General features: G+C 32.7%; 1 protein-coding gene across 1 annotated transcript; it reads left to right on the top strand.

Annotated features, from left to right (window-relative positions):
• Positions 1–10926: 10926 nt before the first annotated feature.
• LOC124896304 lies at positions 10927–12004 on the top strand. Its single transcript, XM_047407859.1, has 5 exons — positions 10927–11199; positions 11271–11348; positions 11417–11494; positions 11558–11815; positions 11939–12004. The coding sequence occupies exons 1-5, from the start codon at positions 10927–10929 to the stop codon at positions 12002–12004; spliced, it is 753 nt and encodes a 250-aa protein (XP_047263815.1).
• The last annotated feature ends 408 nt before the right edge of the window (positions 12005–12412 follow it).

Raw genomic sequence — 12412 nt, 5'->3', positions numbered from 1 at the left:
TCTCATTTTTACAAGTACATAAATTTTCAACTACTCGAGAACTAAACAAGCTAAAACTGCTTAACCCCACAAAATTTTAGCATCCCATTTCTAAATGAAGATTTCAAACAACCCCAAAACTAATTGAAACTGCTGATAAGCACCAGCATTACCAAATCCCATTTGTTCAAAAACTCTCTGTATTTCTACTACCCAAAAATTCTGCAACAATCCTCTCAAGATTACTTCTTTCTTTTTTTAATTTTTCTTATAGCTTACCAGAATATTCACATTTACACAATCAAACAGCATAAACCATATATCAATTGGTACACTATAGTAAGAAGAATCTCAATATAGAACTAGGACAAACTCCACAGAGTAATAGTCTAGCTGATGCCCCGCTAGCCAACTTGCACTTCCACTAACCCAAAATGAGCCCACAAGAGTTGGATAAGACTACTTAGGCCTATAAATACATCATTTAGGATTTTATTATTAATTTACACACATTTTGAATATTGTTCTAACATGCTTTGGACATATATTATCATAATTTTACCATTTATTACAGAATTCGACTTGCTTTTCGTTCCATTGCTCATTTACAATTCTTCCAATTAGTTACTTGATTCTTGTAAGTGTTTTTATTATACATTCTTCATTGAATCTTGATATGATCACTGCAATTATGGGTAGCTAAACTCCACAACTACGATTATGGGAACCATGACGAATTGATGAAGCAAATCAAGTGCTTAGTCATTCTAGATTGTTGGTATGCGTGTGTTGTTGTTTTATTCATTCTAACAGTGGAAATGATAAGAAATCTCTTGAATTCTATACTTGCTAGAGATATAACTAGATATTAAGAAATGAAAATAACAAGAGAGATTTGAAGCTATTAATCTTCATCTAATAACTTGAGCCTTAGCAGAGAGAGTTAATTTGAGATAAAAAAAAAACAAGGGTTAGAACTAAAACATTTGAAGACCAAGAGGAGAAGAGTGATATTCATCTAATTAGGGTTGAGAGATGATTATATGAACCTATTTTGTTAGATTTTCCATACAATGCATCAGAATAGATTGCTAGTACGAACAACTTGCGTAGTTATGAAGTCATGAAAAACACAGTCCTAGTGTCTTACTTCCATTGATAGCAAACCTAAAATATTCCAAGTCTTGTTAATAAATTTCTCTTTTAAAAAATCGAAACTTATTTACTTGATGAAATTCCCCCTCTAGAGATACTGACAATAATTGACTTAAATTAATTGTAGATGTATTTTCACCATATTCCCTATTTTATCCTTTATCGAATTTCATTTAATAGAAAATGATTTTGACTTTTTCAAACTATTTCAAATAATTCAAGAAAAATTTGAAATAATCTTGAGAAATTTACACAATCCCCACTTGAATTTTATGAAAAATATCAAGAAAATTTAGAGAAATTTTAAAGAGTCAAAAATAAAAATAAATCTTTAAAATAAGAGAAAACTGAGTGATGGTTCAAATTAACTCCCTAAGAAGGTTTTAAGGTACTTAAGAGCATCCATTTAAAATGGTTTACCAAAAACATTTGACTAACTTAAATGGTGGTGAATTTTATGAAAAATATCAAATATTATTTGTAGATCAAAATGATATTTATTTGTTCAAATGAGATAATATTTATTTAAATTAAAGAAAAATTGTTAAACTAAATTGCAAATTTTAGATTTACGAGAAAATAAATTTGTGCTTTTATAAAAAAGAGGATGATATGATTAGTTTTTTATTCTTTTTTATCATCATCATCATCATTATTATTATTATTATAAAAGTTAATTTTTTAATAAATAATACCTTTGGAAAGAGAGTATCAAATTAAGGGCATTTCATTAATTACGAAAAATTAGAATTTTTGAGAAAAATTAGTTTCTTAAATTTGGAGAAAATTGCTTTAATCCAAATAGGCTATTAATCATATGAACAAAACAAGTGTCATCTTCAAATAAAGTCGAGGAAATCAATTTAACACATTTTAACAAGATAAATTAGGTGAGAAAAGTTATAGATTAAGTAAAAAAAGTCAAACTAAAATAGAATGATAACAACATAGGGAACCACTAGATTAATTAAATAAAAGTTTGTACAAATTACAAGCAACATAAATGAGTACAAGAAAAAAGGAGCAAAAGTTTAAGATTTGGGCCCCTGCTGGCCCATTAGTAAGCTGTCCAGACTTTGGACTTCATTCTCATGGGCTTTGGTCCATTCTAAAGTCTGGTATATCATCTATATATCGCAATTTTATTCCCCTTATTTTTTCTGTATATCCAATATATATATATATATATATATATATATATATATATATATATGACTATATTTCAGTCATGTATATACAACTTTAGTCCTCTACCTGTATAATCAACTCTCCTTTCCACTTCTCTTTTTTGAACCTATATATTTGCATATATCTTATATACCAGCATTGTATCAGTCCATTTTCTTCATGTATTAATACCTTTTGGACTTTTATAGGGATTGACTCGATGGATATCGAATGCGAAGATAGTAGAATCTTTCAATAAGAGCATTAAGGAGATGCAGGGGGACATAGCTAATTGTGACAAAGTTGGTTGACTCATTCAACTACCATAAAATAGTTGAAAATACAGATGGGCAAAATATCAGCAATATTGAATCCCGCATATGCACTCATAAGATTCAGTTAGAACCAAATAAGCTTTTTTAATATTGAGCACCAGCGTGGATTAAATCGACTTATGCAAGAGGTGGTGAAGAAGAAGATTATCAACGGGCTCAATGAAGGTGTGGCTTACCCCATCAATGATAAAAAGTGGGTAAGACTTATCCAATGTGTGTCAAAAAGGGTGTAATTACTGTGGTTCCAAATGAAAAGAATGACTTGATTCCTATGAGACCAGTTATTGGTTGGAGAGTTTACATGGATTATAGAAAGCTCAATTTATGGACCTAAAAGAATCACTTTTCTTTACCTAACATGGACCAGATGTTGGATAGGCTCGCGGGCAGAGGATAGTATTGCTTTTTAGATAGATACTCTAAATTCTATAGCCCATGAGGATTAAGAGAAGACCATCTTTACTTATCCTTATCAAACTTTTGCTTTTCGAAGAATGCTTTTCGGGCTATTAATGAACCAACTACTTTCCAGTGTTGCATGATGTTTATTTTTAGTGAAATGGTTAAGGAAACCATAGAAATGTTCATGGATGATTTATTTATTTTTTGTAGTTGAAGACTCGTTTGAGGCTTGCTTGGCCTATTTATCCAAAATTCTAGAAAGATGTGAAGAAACTAACCTAGTCTTAACTGAAAAAAATGTCACTTTATGGTAAAAGAAGGTATAGTGTTGGGACATAAAATTTCTGCAAAGGGCATTAAGGTAGATCAGGAAAAATTGGGGTCATTGCAGAATTTTCACTATTGGCGTTTGTGAAGGGGATTCAAAATTATTTAGGCTATACAGGGTTCTATAATAGATTCATCAAGAACTTCTCCAAGATTGGACAACCCATGTGTAAGCTACTTGAGAATGAGGTGAAATTTTTTTTTGATGATGCATGCTTGAAAGCATTTAAATGCATAAAAGATAAATTGGTGTGTCAAAAAGGGGTGTAATTACATGTTACGCAGGTGGAATAGAGCTAGGGGCAATCCTAGGCCAGAGGAGAGATAAGATTTTTCATTCCATGTATTATGCTAGTAAAACACTTAACCCATCTCAAGAAAATTATCCAGTCATAGAGCAAGAGTTGCTTCAGTTGTGTTTATCTACAAAAAGTTTAGATCATACTTGCTCAATATGGAGGTCATTGTTCATATGGATCAATCACCTCTGAGGTACCTCTTGAGAAGAAGAATGCAAACTCAAGGCTTATTCAATGGATACTTCTGTTGTAGGAATTTGATTTTGAGGTGCCAAAAGGAGTTGATAATTAGGTAGTTGGCCATTTGTCTAGATTGGAGAATGCTATTAAAAGAGAAAAGTGAGCTTGAGATTGATGACACATTTCCTAATGAGCATTTGTTGGCTGCTCCGCATAATTTGATCTCATGGTTTACAGATTTTGCTAACTTCCTTGCTAGTGATATAATTCCTAAGCTTTCATCAGAAAATAAAGTTCCTCCATGATATGAGGAATTACTTTTAGATTGAGCCCTATCTCTTTAGAGCTTGTGCAGACAAAATGATTTGTAATGAATTTTTAAAGCAACAATGATGAGTATTTTGGAGGCTTGCAATGCATCCCTTGTTGGGGTCACTATAGCTTTTGCAATGTAAATATTATTGGTGACGATTCATCAGGATGCACATGATTTTGTCATAGCTTGTGATAGATGTCAACACTATGGTAGGATCCTAGAAAGCATCAATTGCCTCTTTATTTCTATTCTAGAGGTTGAGTTATTTGATGTATGGGGGTTTGACTTTATAGGACCATTTGTGAGTTCATTGGATGAAGAACATATTAATTGTTGTTGATTATGTGTTTAAGTGTGTGGAGGATGTTGCACTTCCCAATAATGAAGGCAAAAGCATAACTACATTCCTAAAAAGGAATCTTTTTCCATTTTGGTACAAGAAAGAGCTAAATCTGGGACTTGAAAGGCGAAATCTTTAGATTCATACTATAAAAAATAAAAAAATGAATCTGAGGTTAGATCTTAAATTGACATTCTTAAAGTCTTGACACATATACAGAAGGTTATCAAAATTAAAGAAATGATCTAAGATGGCAGGAAATGATTCATACTTTTTACTTTATTAGTATAAATGCAAGGGAATGAGCGAAAAAATCATGTGAAGGCTCAGTTGTTACCATGAGTTAGATAAAAGAAGATAAAAATAGGGGTAGGGACCAATATATAGTGAAAATGATAGGACAGAAGAGGTTCTGAAGTTTTTCGATGAAGTTGGATTTTATTGGGTCTAATAATGTTTTTTAGGTTTTACTAGATCACCTTTATTAATTCTAAAAATTACTTAAAAGTCTTTCATATTAATGGTATTGCTATAATTTCTATGTCTATCTTTGACACGTGCAGGTTGTAATCGGCCATTAAAGTATACATGTAGGATTTTTCATGATTGTTTCTTTGACGGAATGCTAAAATTGTATGTGAAATTCCATTCTCTTCCCCCGCTCCCACTTTTTTATAAGTACTACACTCTTAGCAAATGAGTTGCACATGCATATCGGCTTTTGTGGTATGTAATATTGTAAAATACAATTAATAATATCTTGAATAAATATGTGAACATGAAAAAATAAAATAACTTTTTTGTGAATGACCGGTGTGGATCATACATTGTTGTATGTCGATATTTAAATACTTGGATTTCTTTTAAGGAGATGGCATAAGTATCACCCTCCAACCTATGACCTTTTATGATAGTATTTATTAGAGTTTTCAATCAAATTTTTAGCTTAGGGACATGAATAAGAAACCACTGAAAAAGAAATTAGAACTTAAATCGACATGGAAAATTAAAATATTAAGATAGAGATAGCAAACTTTTATTTGGTGCCAAATCTGGTACTTATAAGAGGAAATCTTTAGATTCATGACATAAAAGAAAAAATAATGAAATCAAAAATTAGATCAGATTGACATCCTTAAATGCTTAACACATGCATAAAAGGTTATCAAAACAAAGGGAAGATCGAAGATGATAGGAAAAAAAATTCACTCTCTATTTATTAATATAAAATGCAAGGAGAGTGAACGAAAAAATCATGTAAGGGCTCAATTGCATCCGTGAGCTAGCTAGATGAAGGCTGAGAAAAACATGTGAAGTTATCAATATATGATAAAATTGATAGGACATAAGTGACTATGGGGGATTTTGAGAAGCTGGATTTTAAGAGGTCAAACAAGGCTGGGAGTTTTACTAGATTACTGAATTTTAAGAGGTCAAGCAAAGTTATCAGTTTTACTAGATCACCCTTATTAATTCTTAAAATTACTCAAAAGACTTAAAAATTATTCGAAATTTATTAGAATGCAAGTAAATAGCGTTCATTGTTGTCATGTTGGTGTCTATCTATGATACATGCAAGTCGCAATCTGCCATTAAAGTATACATGTTATTTTTCTCGTATTTTTTGTTTGCCAAAATGAAAAAATTGTATGTGACATTCCATTTTCTTTTTGCTCACACTTTTTTATATGGATTATATTGGCGACACATGAGTTGCACGTATATATCGAGTTTTGTGGTATGCAATATTGTAAAATAATAATAATAATAATAATAACAATATCATGATAAATAAATATGTGCACATGAAAAAGAAAATAATATTCTTTGACAGTGATCAATATGAATTGCATAGTGCTACTTGTCAAGATTTAAATGATTAAATTTGTCATAGGAGCAAGGCATTAGTAACATCCCGACCTATGACCTTTTTTGGCGCTATTCTTTGGAGTTGTTCATTCAAATCTCTAGCTTAGCAGTGTATGTAAGTTGAAAATCACTTAAAAAGGAATTAGAACTTAAATGGACATGAAAAGGCTATAAAATAGATCAAGAGAGAAGACTATTATATGGTGTCAAATTTAAGATTATAAGTGGAAAACTTTAAACTCATGCCATAAAATAGAAAACAATGAAACCAATGATTAGTTTTCAAATTGATACCCTTACAATCTTGACTCATATAAAACATGTTGTCAAAATTAAAGGAATGATGCTTGCAGGACAAATGATTCACTCTTTATTTTATTTTATTAGTAGAAGTGCGAGAGAGTGATAGAAAAAGTCATGCGAGGGCTCAGTTATTGCCACGAGTTGGATGAAAGATGTGAATAAATAGGTGGAAAGATCAATAAAGGGCATCCCGGTGCACTAAAGCTATCGCTATGCACGGTGTTCGGGGAAGGGCGCACTACAAGGGTGTATTGTACGCAGCCTTACCTTGCATTTCTGCCAGAGGCTGTGAAAGACCAATATATAGTGAAATTGTGTCACGATTTAAAATTTCATGTCTACCAAAATTGATCTCAATCATGTTATTCTTTTTGTTTCATCTTATGCGGCTTAATTTAACAAAATACGGGGTTTAAGAAATAAAGTTTGACTTGATAATATTTATTATATTGTCCTTTGCTATTAAAAATACAATTATATTAATTTTAAAAAAAAATTAAAGGTATTGCATTCACTTTTTAACTAAGTGAGACCAATAAGGTTAAAAAACTAATTGTGCTTTAAAAAAAATTATCAATAAGAAAAGAGAAAATGGCCAAAATACCGTCCAAGCTTTACCTCAAATTTCAACTACACACTTAATCTTCACGGGAGTGCTATTACCCCCTGATCTATTTTTTCATGTATTTATTACCCCCCAAATGCTGAGCTGGCAACATAAACCAAATCATAATCCCTTCGTATTTACACACGTGGGTCCCACGTCTTCCAGGTTATTTCTCTCCTAAAACGTAAATGGACCCATTATCACCCTTTCAACTTCCTCTCTCTTCTCTCCTCTCTCTCTTCTCTCTTCTCTCTTCATTTCTTCCCTTGATGAATTTTCTCCCACCTTTACATACAAATTTAGCCTTTTTATTTTGTGAATCTTATGTTACTGATAAAGTTTTGTGAATCTTCTGTCATCAATTGCAGCATTAACTTAGTAGAGGTAGTCATTTTTTCTCTAAACTATTGTCATTGTTAACTATGGTTTGTCCTAAGCATATGGTGACTATGACTGCTTAGGATATGAAAATTAAGTTGTGTTTCTTGCTAAAAAAGTTGTCTAAGTTTTCAATTAACAACATATTAAGTTCTTAAGGACATCTCTACTTAGGGTTTTTGTTAATGTTTTAGTGAGTTCATTAAAAATTAGGGCTTTTTTAGGATTTACTATTAATCTAAAAAATAAAGCAATAAATTATGTGTGGTAGCATGGGCATGTAACTATTTTGTTGTTTAGATGTTCAATTTGTACCGAAGTAGAACAATTTTCATGTAATCAATTTTTATCGTTCTCATCTTAGTCGCATAATGTGATATAAATTTGTGTTTTTTCTTCATTGTTTAATCATGATGTAGTTTTATTAAAGTTTGTTGATGCTTGATTTTTGGTCTTTGTCTTATTTGAGATTTTATTGTCATCAGGTCAAACATGAGTGATTTTACTTTGATTATTCTAGGATGGAACCATGGTGGAGTGTTAGATTTAAGTAGTGGAGAACCGGTTTATAAAGGTGGAAAAATTACAGAATTCTTAGATGTTGATGTTGACAAGATGTCATATTTTGAATTGAGAGACTATATAAGAAAATTAGGATATAGCACAACATGCACCTTTAGTATTAAACCACCTAATAGTGGCATTTTGGTAGATGTGGATAATGATATGGATATTTTTGAAATGATATGTTCTTTGGAAAATGGAGATAATGTGGGTGTATTTGTCAAGCATTTAGTGGATGAGCCAATTGTTGTGGACCCCCCAATATTCTTAGAAAATGGAAGTCTTGAGAATATGGAGGAATCTGGTGCATCTTTTGATAATAGGCCTAACTTTATGGTAGGTGAGGACCATATAAATGAGGAGAACCTTTTTACTTCTTTTTTAACTTCACCCCCTTGCACTACCACACCTCATTTCACTACTGTAAATAGTGCTACTGCATATAGTGCTTCAGCACCTACTGCTGCATCTAGCGTGCCAACATCTACTGCTGCACCTAGTGTTGCTACATCTACTGCTGCTCCACCTAGTGCTGTTGCAACTAGTGTTGCTTCACCTAGTGCTGCTACAACTAGTGTTGCTACAGGTAGTGCTACTGCAGTTGATGATATAGATGTTGTTCCTGTTGGAAGTGATTTCTCAGAAGAAGTAGTAGAGGGTTCTGATTACTCTACTGAGGATAGTGTTGAATTAGAAGGAGAATTAGTTGGAGATGATGATGATAAAGAGTATAGTAGTGATGTACATAAGGAGTTTAGGGAGTTGAGAACTAAAAAGAGGAAGTTTCAAAGGAGGAAAAGAAAAGAGAGAGTACCAGCTGACAATGCAGAGGTACCAGTAGGTGAAGCAGGATCAGATCTAGGGTTTGATGACACTAAAATAGGTAAAGTAAGTCATAAAGAAAGGCTGGGTGGTGATGAGCCTTACTTTGCAAGTTTTGATGAGGGTAGTTTTGAGTTAGATGAAGATGATTATTGTGGTGATGAAGAACATGATATGCTTGCATCTAGTAAGGCAAGATCTATTAAGTTGTCACGAAAAAAAGGCCAACAGCTCAGAAAATCATTCATGACCTAATTGCAAAGGAAGTTGTTTGGCAGTTGGGTATGGTGTTTAAAGATATGAATGAATTTAGAAGAGGTGTGACTAAATATGCAGTAAGAAAGAGGGTTTCTGTGGAGAAGTGGGTGAATGAACCAAAAAAGGTTAGACTTAGATGAAAGATGGTTGTCCATGGCTTTTGTATGTAGGTCTTGACAACACCACAAATGACTTCATCATAAAAACTTATATTCCAAAACATACTTGCAACAAAACAACCAGAAATTATTTATGCAATGCAAAATTTATAGCTAAAACCTTCAGAGAGAGAATAATTGAGCAGCCAAATATAAGGGTATTCAATTTGCAATAGTTGATAAGAAAAAAATTCAAACTGTATGTTGGTAAGACTACTGTGAGAAGAGCAAGAACTAAAGAACTGAAAGATATCATGGGTAATCATAATGTGTAATTTGGAAGAATTCTTGACTACAAGGATGAGCTACTGAGGACAAATCCAGGAACAAATTGTGTTGTTAAACTTGGTGAGGCTAATGAAGAAGGTAAACCAAAATTTCTGAGTTTCTTCATCTGTTTTGATGCTTTGAAGAAGGCATGAATACATTGTAGAGAGTGTATAGGTTTAGATGGTTGTTTTCTTAAAGGAGTTTGTAAAGGGCAATTGTTAGTTGTTGTTGGAAAAGATGGTAATAACCAGATGCTGCCACTTGCTTGGGTAGTAGTTAAAAAGGAAAACACAAACATATAGAGTTGGTTTGTTAGGTGCATAAAGGATGACCTAGGACTTGGAGAAGGAGAAGGTTTCACATTGATTACAGGTATGCAAAAGGTATGTATTTTGTATTATGTGTACTTATTTTTCTAATTTAGCCAAGTAAATGTAATTATGTAGTAATTTTACCTTGTTTTATTGCATGTTTTGTATTGTAGGGATTGTTTTCTGCAATTGAGTAGGTGTTACCTCAATCTGAGCATAGAAGATATGTAAGACACATCTTAGATAATTAGGCTAAGGAATGGAGAGTTCTTCAAAGAAGACAACAATTTTGGAGGATAGCCAAAAGTACATTTGAGTCTCAATTGAGGAAAAACATACAGAAGATGAAGTTGCTTGGTCCTGCAAAAATGATTGATGACTTAATGTAATTCAACATTAATTACTAGTGCAAACTTTACTTCAACACTGAAGTAAAATATGATTCTGTGGATAATAACATGTCAGAGTGTTTTAATGCATGGATCTTACAAGCTAGGCACAAGACCATCATTACCATGCTTGAAGAAATCAGAGTAAAGTTGATGACAAGAATAGGCACTTTGAGGAAGTTTCCAAATACTTGAAAGTCCAATTACTCTCGAATGTGTTTAAGGGTTTTAGAGGAAAACATCAACAGGTCTATGGATTGTACCATTCAATTTAATAGAGTTGTTGGTTTTGAAGTAAAAGAAGGACTTTGTCAACACAAAGTTGATATTGTAGAAGACTTGTAATTGTAGGGTGTGGTAGTTAAAGAGCATATCATATGCACATGGTGTGTTGCAATATTGTTCAAAAAGTACCCTCTGTATGAATATATTGACAGCTGCTATAGCAAGGAAACATATTTGCAGATTATGCCAATATTCTTCAACCATTTATAAACATGGAAATCTGGCCAGTTTCTTCAAACATTGTTGTTGCACCACCTGAAATCACAACCCTGTCTGGCAGACCAGCTAAGAATGGGAAGAAGGAAGTTGAGGAAACAAAGAAGTCAGGAAAATTGCCTAGAACTGGACTAGCAATGACATGTAGTGTGTGTCATGTTAGAGGCCACAACAAAAGGGGTTGTCCTCACAGAGCACCATTAGTAGAACCAACTGCACCAGCAGTAGCAACAAATACTGGTTCAGGTAGGGAAAGAGGCAGATCAAAGGTAATTTTTTTCACTTGAATTCATTATGTTATACCAGTATTCTAATTGTTAACATTTTTTTTAATATGTAGAAAACTCCAACAGAAGCAACTAATACTGCTCCTCAAGGAAAAAAGGATGGTTCAGGCAGGGGAAGAGGTAGACCAAAGGTAATTTTTTCATATGAATTCATTATGTTATAACACTACTCTAATTGTTAACATTTTTGTATATGTAGAAAACTCCACCAGAAGCACCTAATGCTGCTCCTACAGGAAAAAGTAATAGTCCAGGCAGGGGAAGAGGCAGACCAAAGGTATATTATGCTTGAATTTAGTTCTAATTTTCTCAATTCATAATATTCATTTTATATTTATAGAAAACTTTATTAAAAGTCATTACTGAACCTCCACAAGGAAAAAAAGGAAGAGGGAGACCCAAAAGAATAATTTTAGTAGGTGCTACTACAACTCCTCTACCTACAGCACCTCCAGTACCTACTATTTTTCCAGCATCCTCTTCTGCACTTCCTGATTTTTGTACATTATCTTCAATAGCTGAAACTATAAAAAGAGGAATGGATAGTGGTAGGGGAAACACTACTCCATTCAAAAGGCAAAGAGTAGTAGGAATGGGGGTGTGTTCAAGCTGAAAATAGCTTTAAAGTCCTAAATGTAAGTCTCTTACTTTGTTATATCATTTGTAAATTATGAGTCATTGGTATATGTTGATTCTTAAACTTTTTTATCCTTCCCTGTAGCCTGGCATGCCTAGAAGTAAGATATACTCTACTGGCAAGCAAAGGTGGCAAGATCAGCTGATGTAACTGGTGACATTGGTTATACACCAAGTAGTACCAGTAAATTAAAATGGAATGGCAAATCAGCAATCTCAACAAGAAAACTACAATAACTTAAAGAGAATAGAAGAAAGAAGAAACTGGGAAGTAGTTCAAATCATCCAAGTCAAAATACCGCTTCTTCACAGTCTAACATGCCATGGAAATTGTAGTGTTATTGATGTATTTTAATCACTGTTTTAAGTTAGTTTAGTTAACATGAAAATAATTTTATTTTGGTGTTGAAAAATAATTTAAGCACTGTATTTTGTTGACTAATGTTGCCTAACGGTTAGGGATTATGAATGTGAATATATTTTGGTATGAATGATGATGTGTGAAGTTGGAATGTTTTGTTGATGAATGTTGTCATTAGGCATTATTGTTGTGCTGTTT

Source organism: Capsicum annuum, chromosome 2 (assembly GCF_002878395.1).
Source record: "Capsicum annuum cultivar UCD-10X-F1 chromosome 2, UCD10Xv1.1, whole genome shotgun sequence".
NCBI classification, from domain to species: domain Eukaryota; kingdom Viridiplantae; phylum Streptophyta; class Magnoliopsida; order Solanales; family Solanaceae; genus Capsicum; species Capsicum annuum.
This window is presented reverse-complemented; position numbering and strand designations above follow the sequence as displayed.

Coding starts and splice junctions, on each gene's coding strand:
- LOC124896304 (XM_047407859.1), top strand. CDS start 10,927: ATGGAAATCTGGCCAGTTTCTTCAAACATTGTTGTTGCACCACCTGAA. Junction 11,495..11,557: donor GGGGAAGAGGCAGACCAAAG/GTATATTATGCT, acceptor TTATATTTATAG/AAAACTTTATTAAAAGTCAT. Junction 11,816..11,938: donor AAAGAGTAGTAGGAATGGGG/GTGTGTTCAAGC, acceptor CCTTCCCTGTAG/CCTGGCATGCCTAGAAGTAA.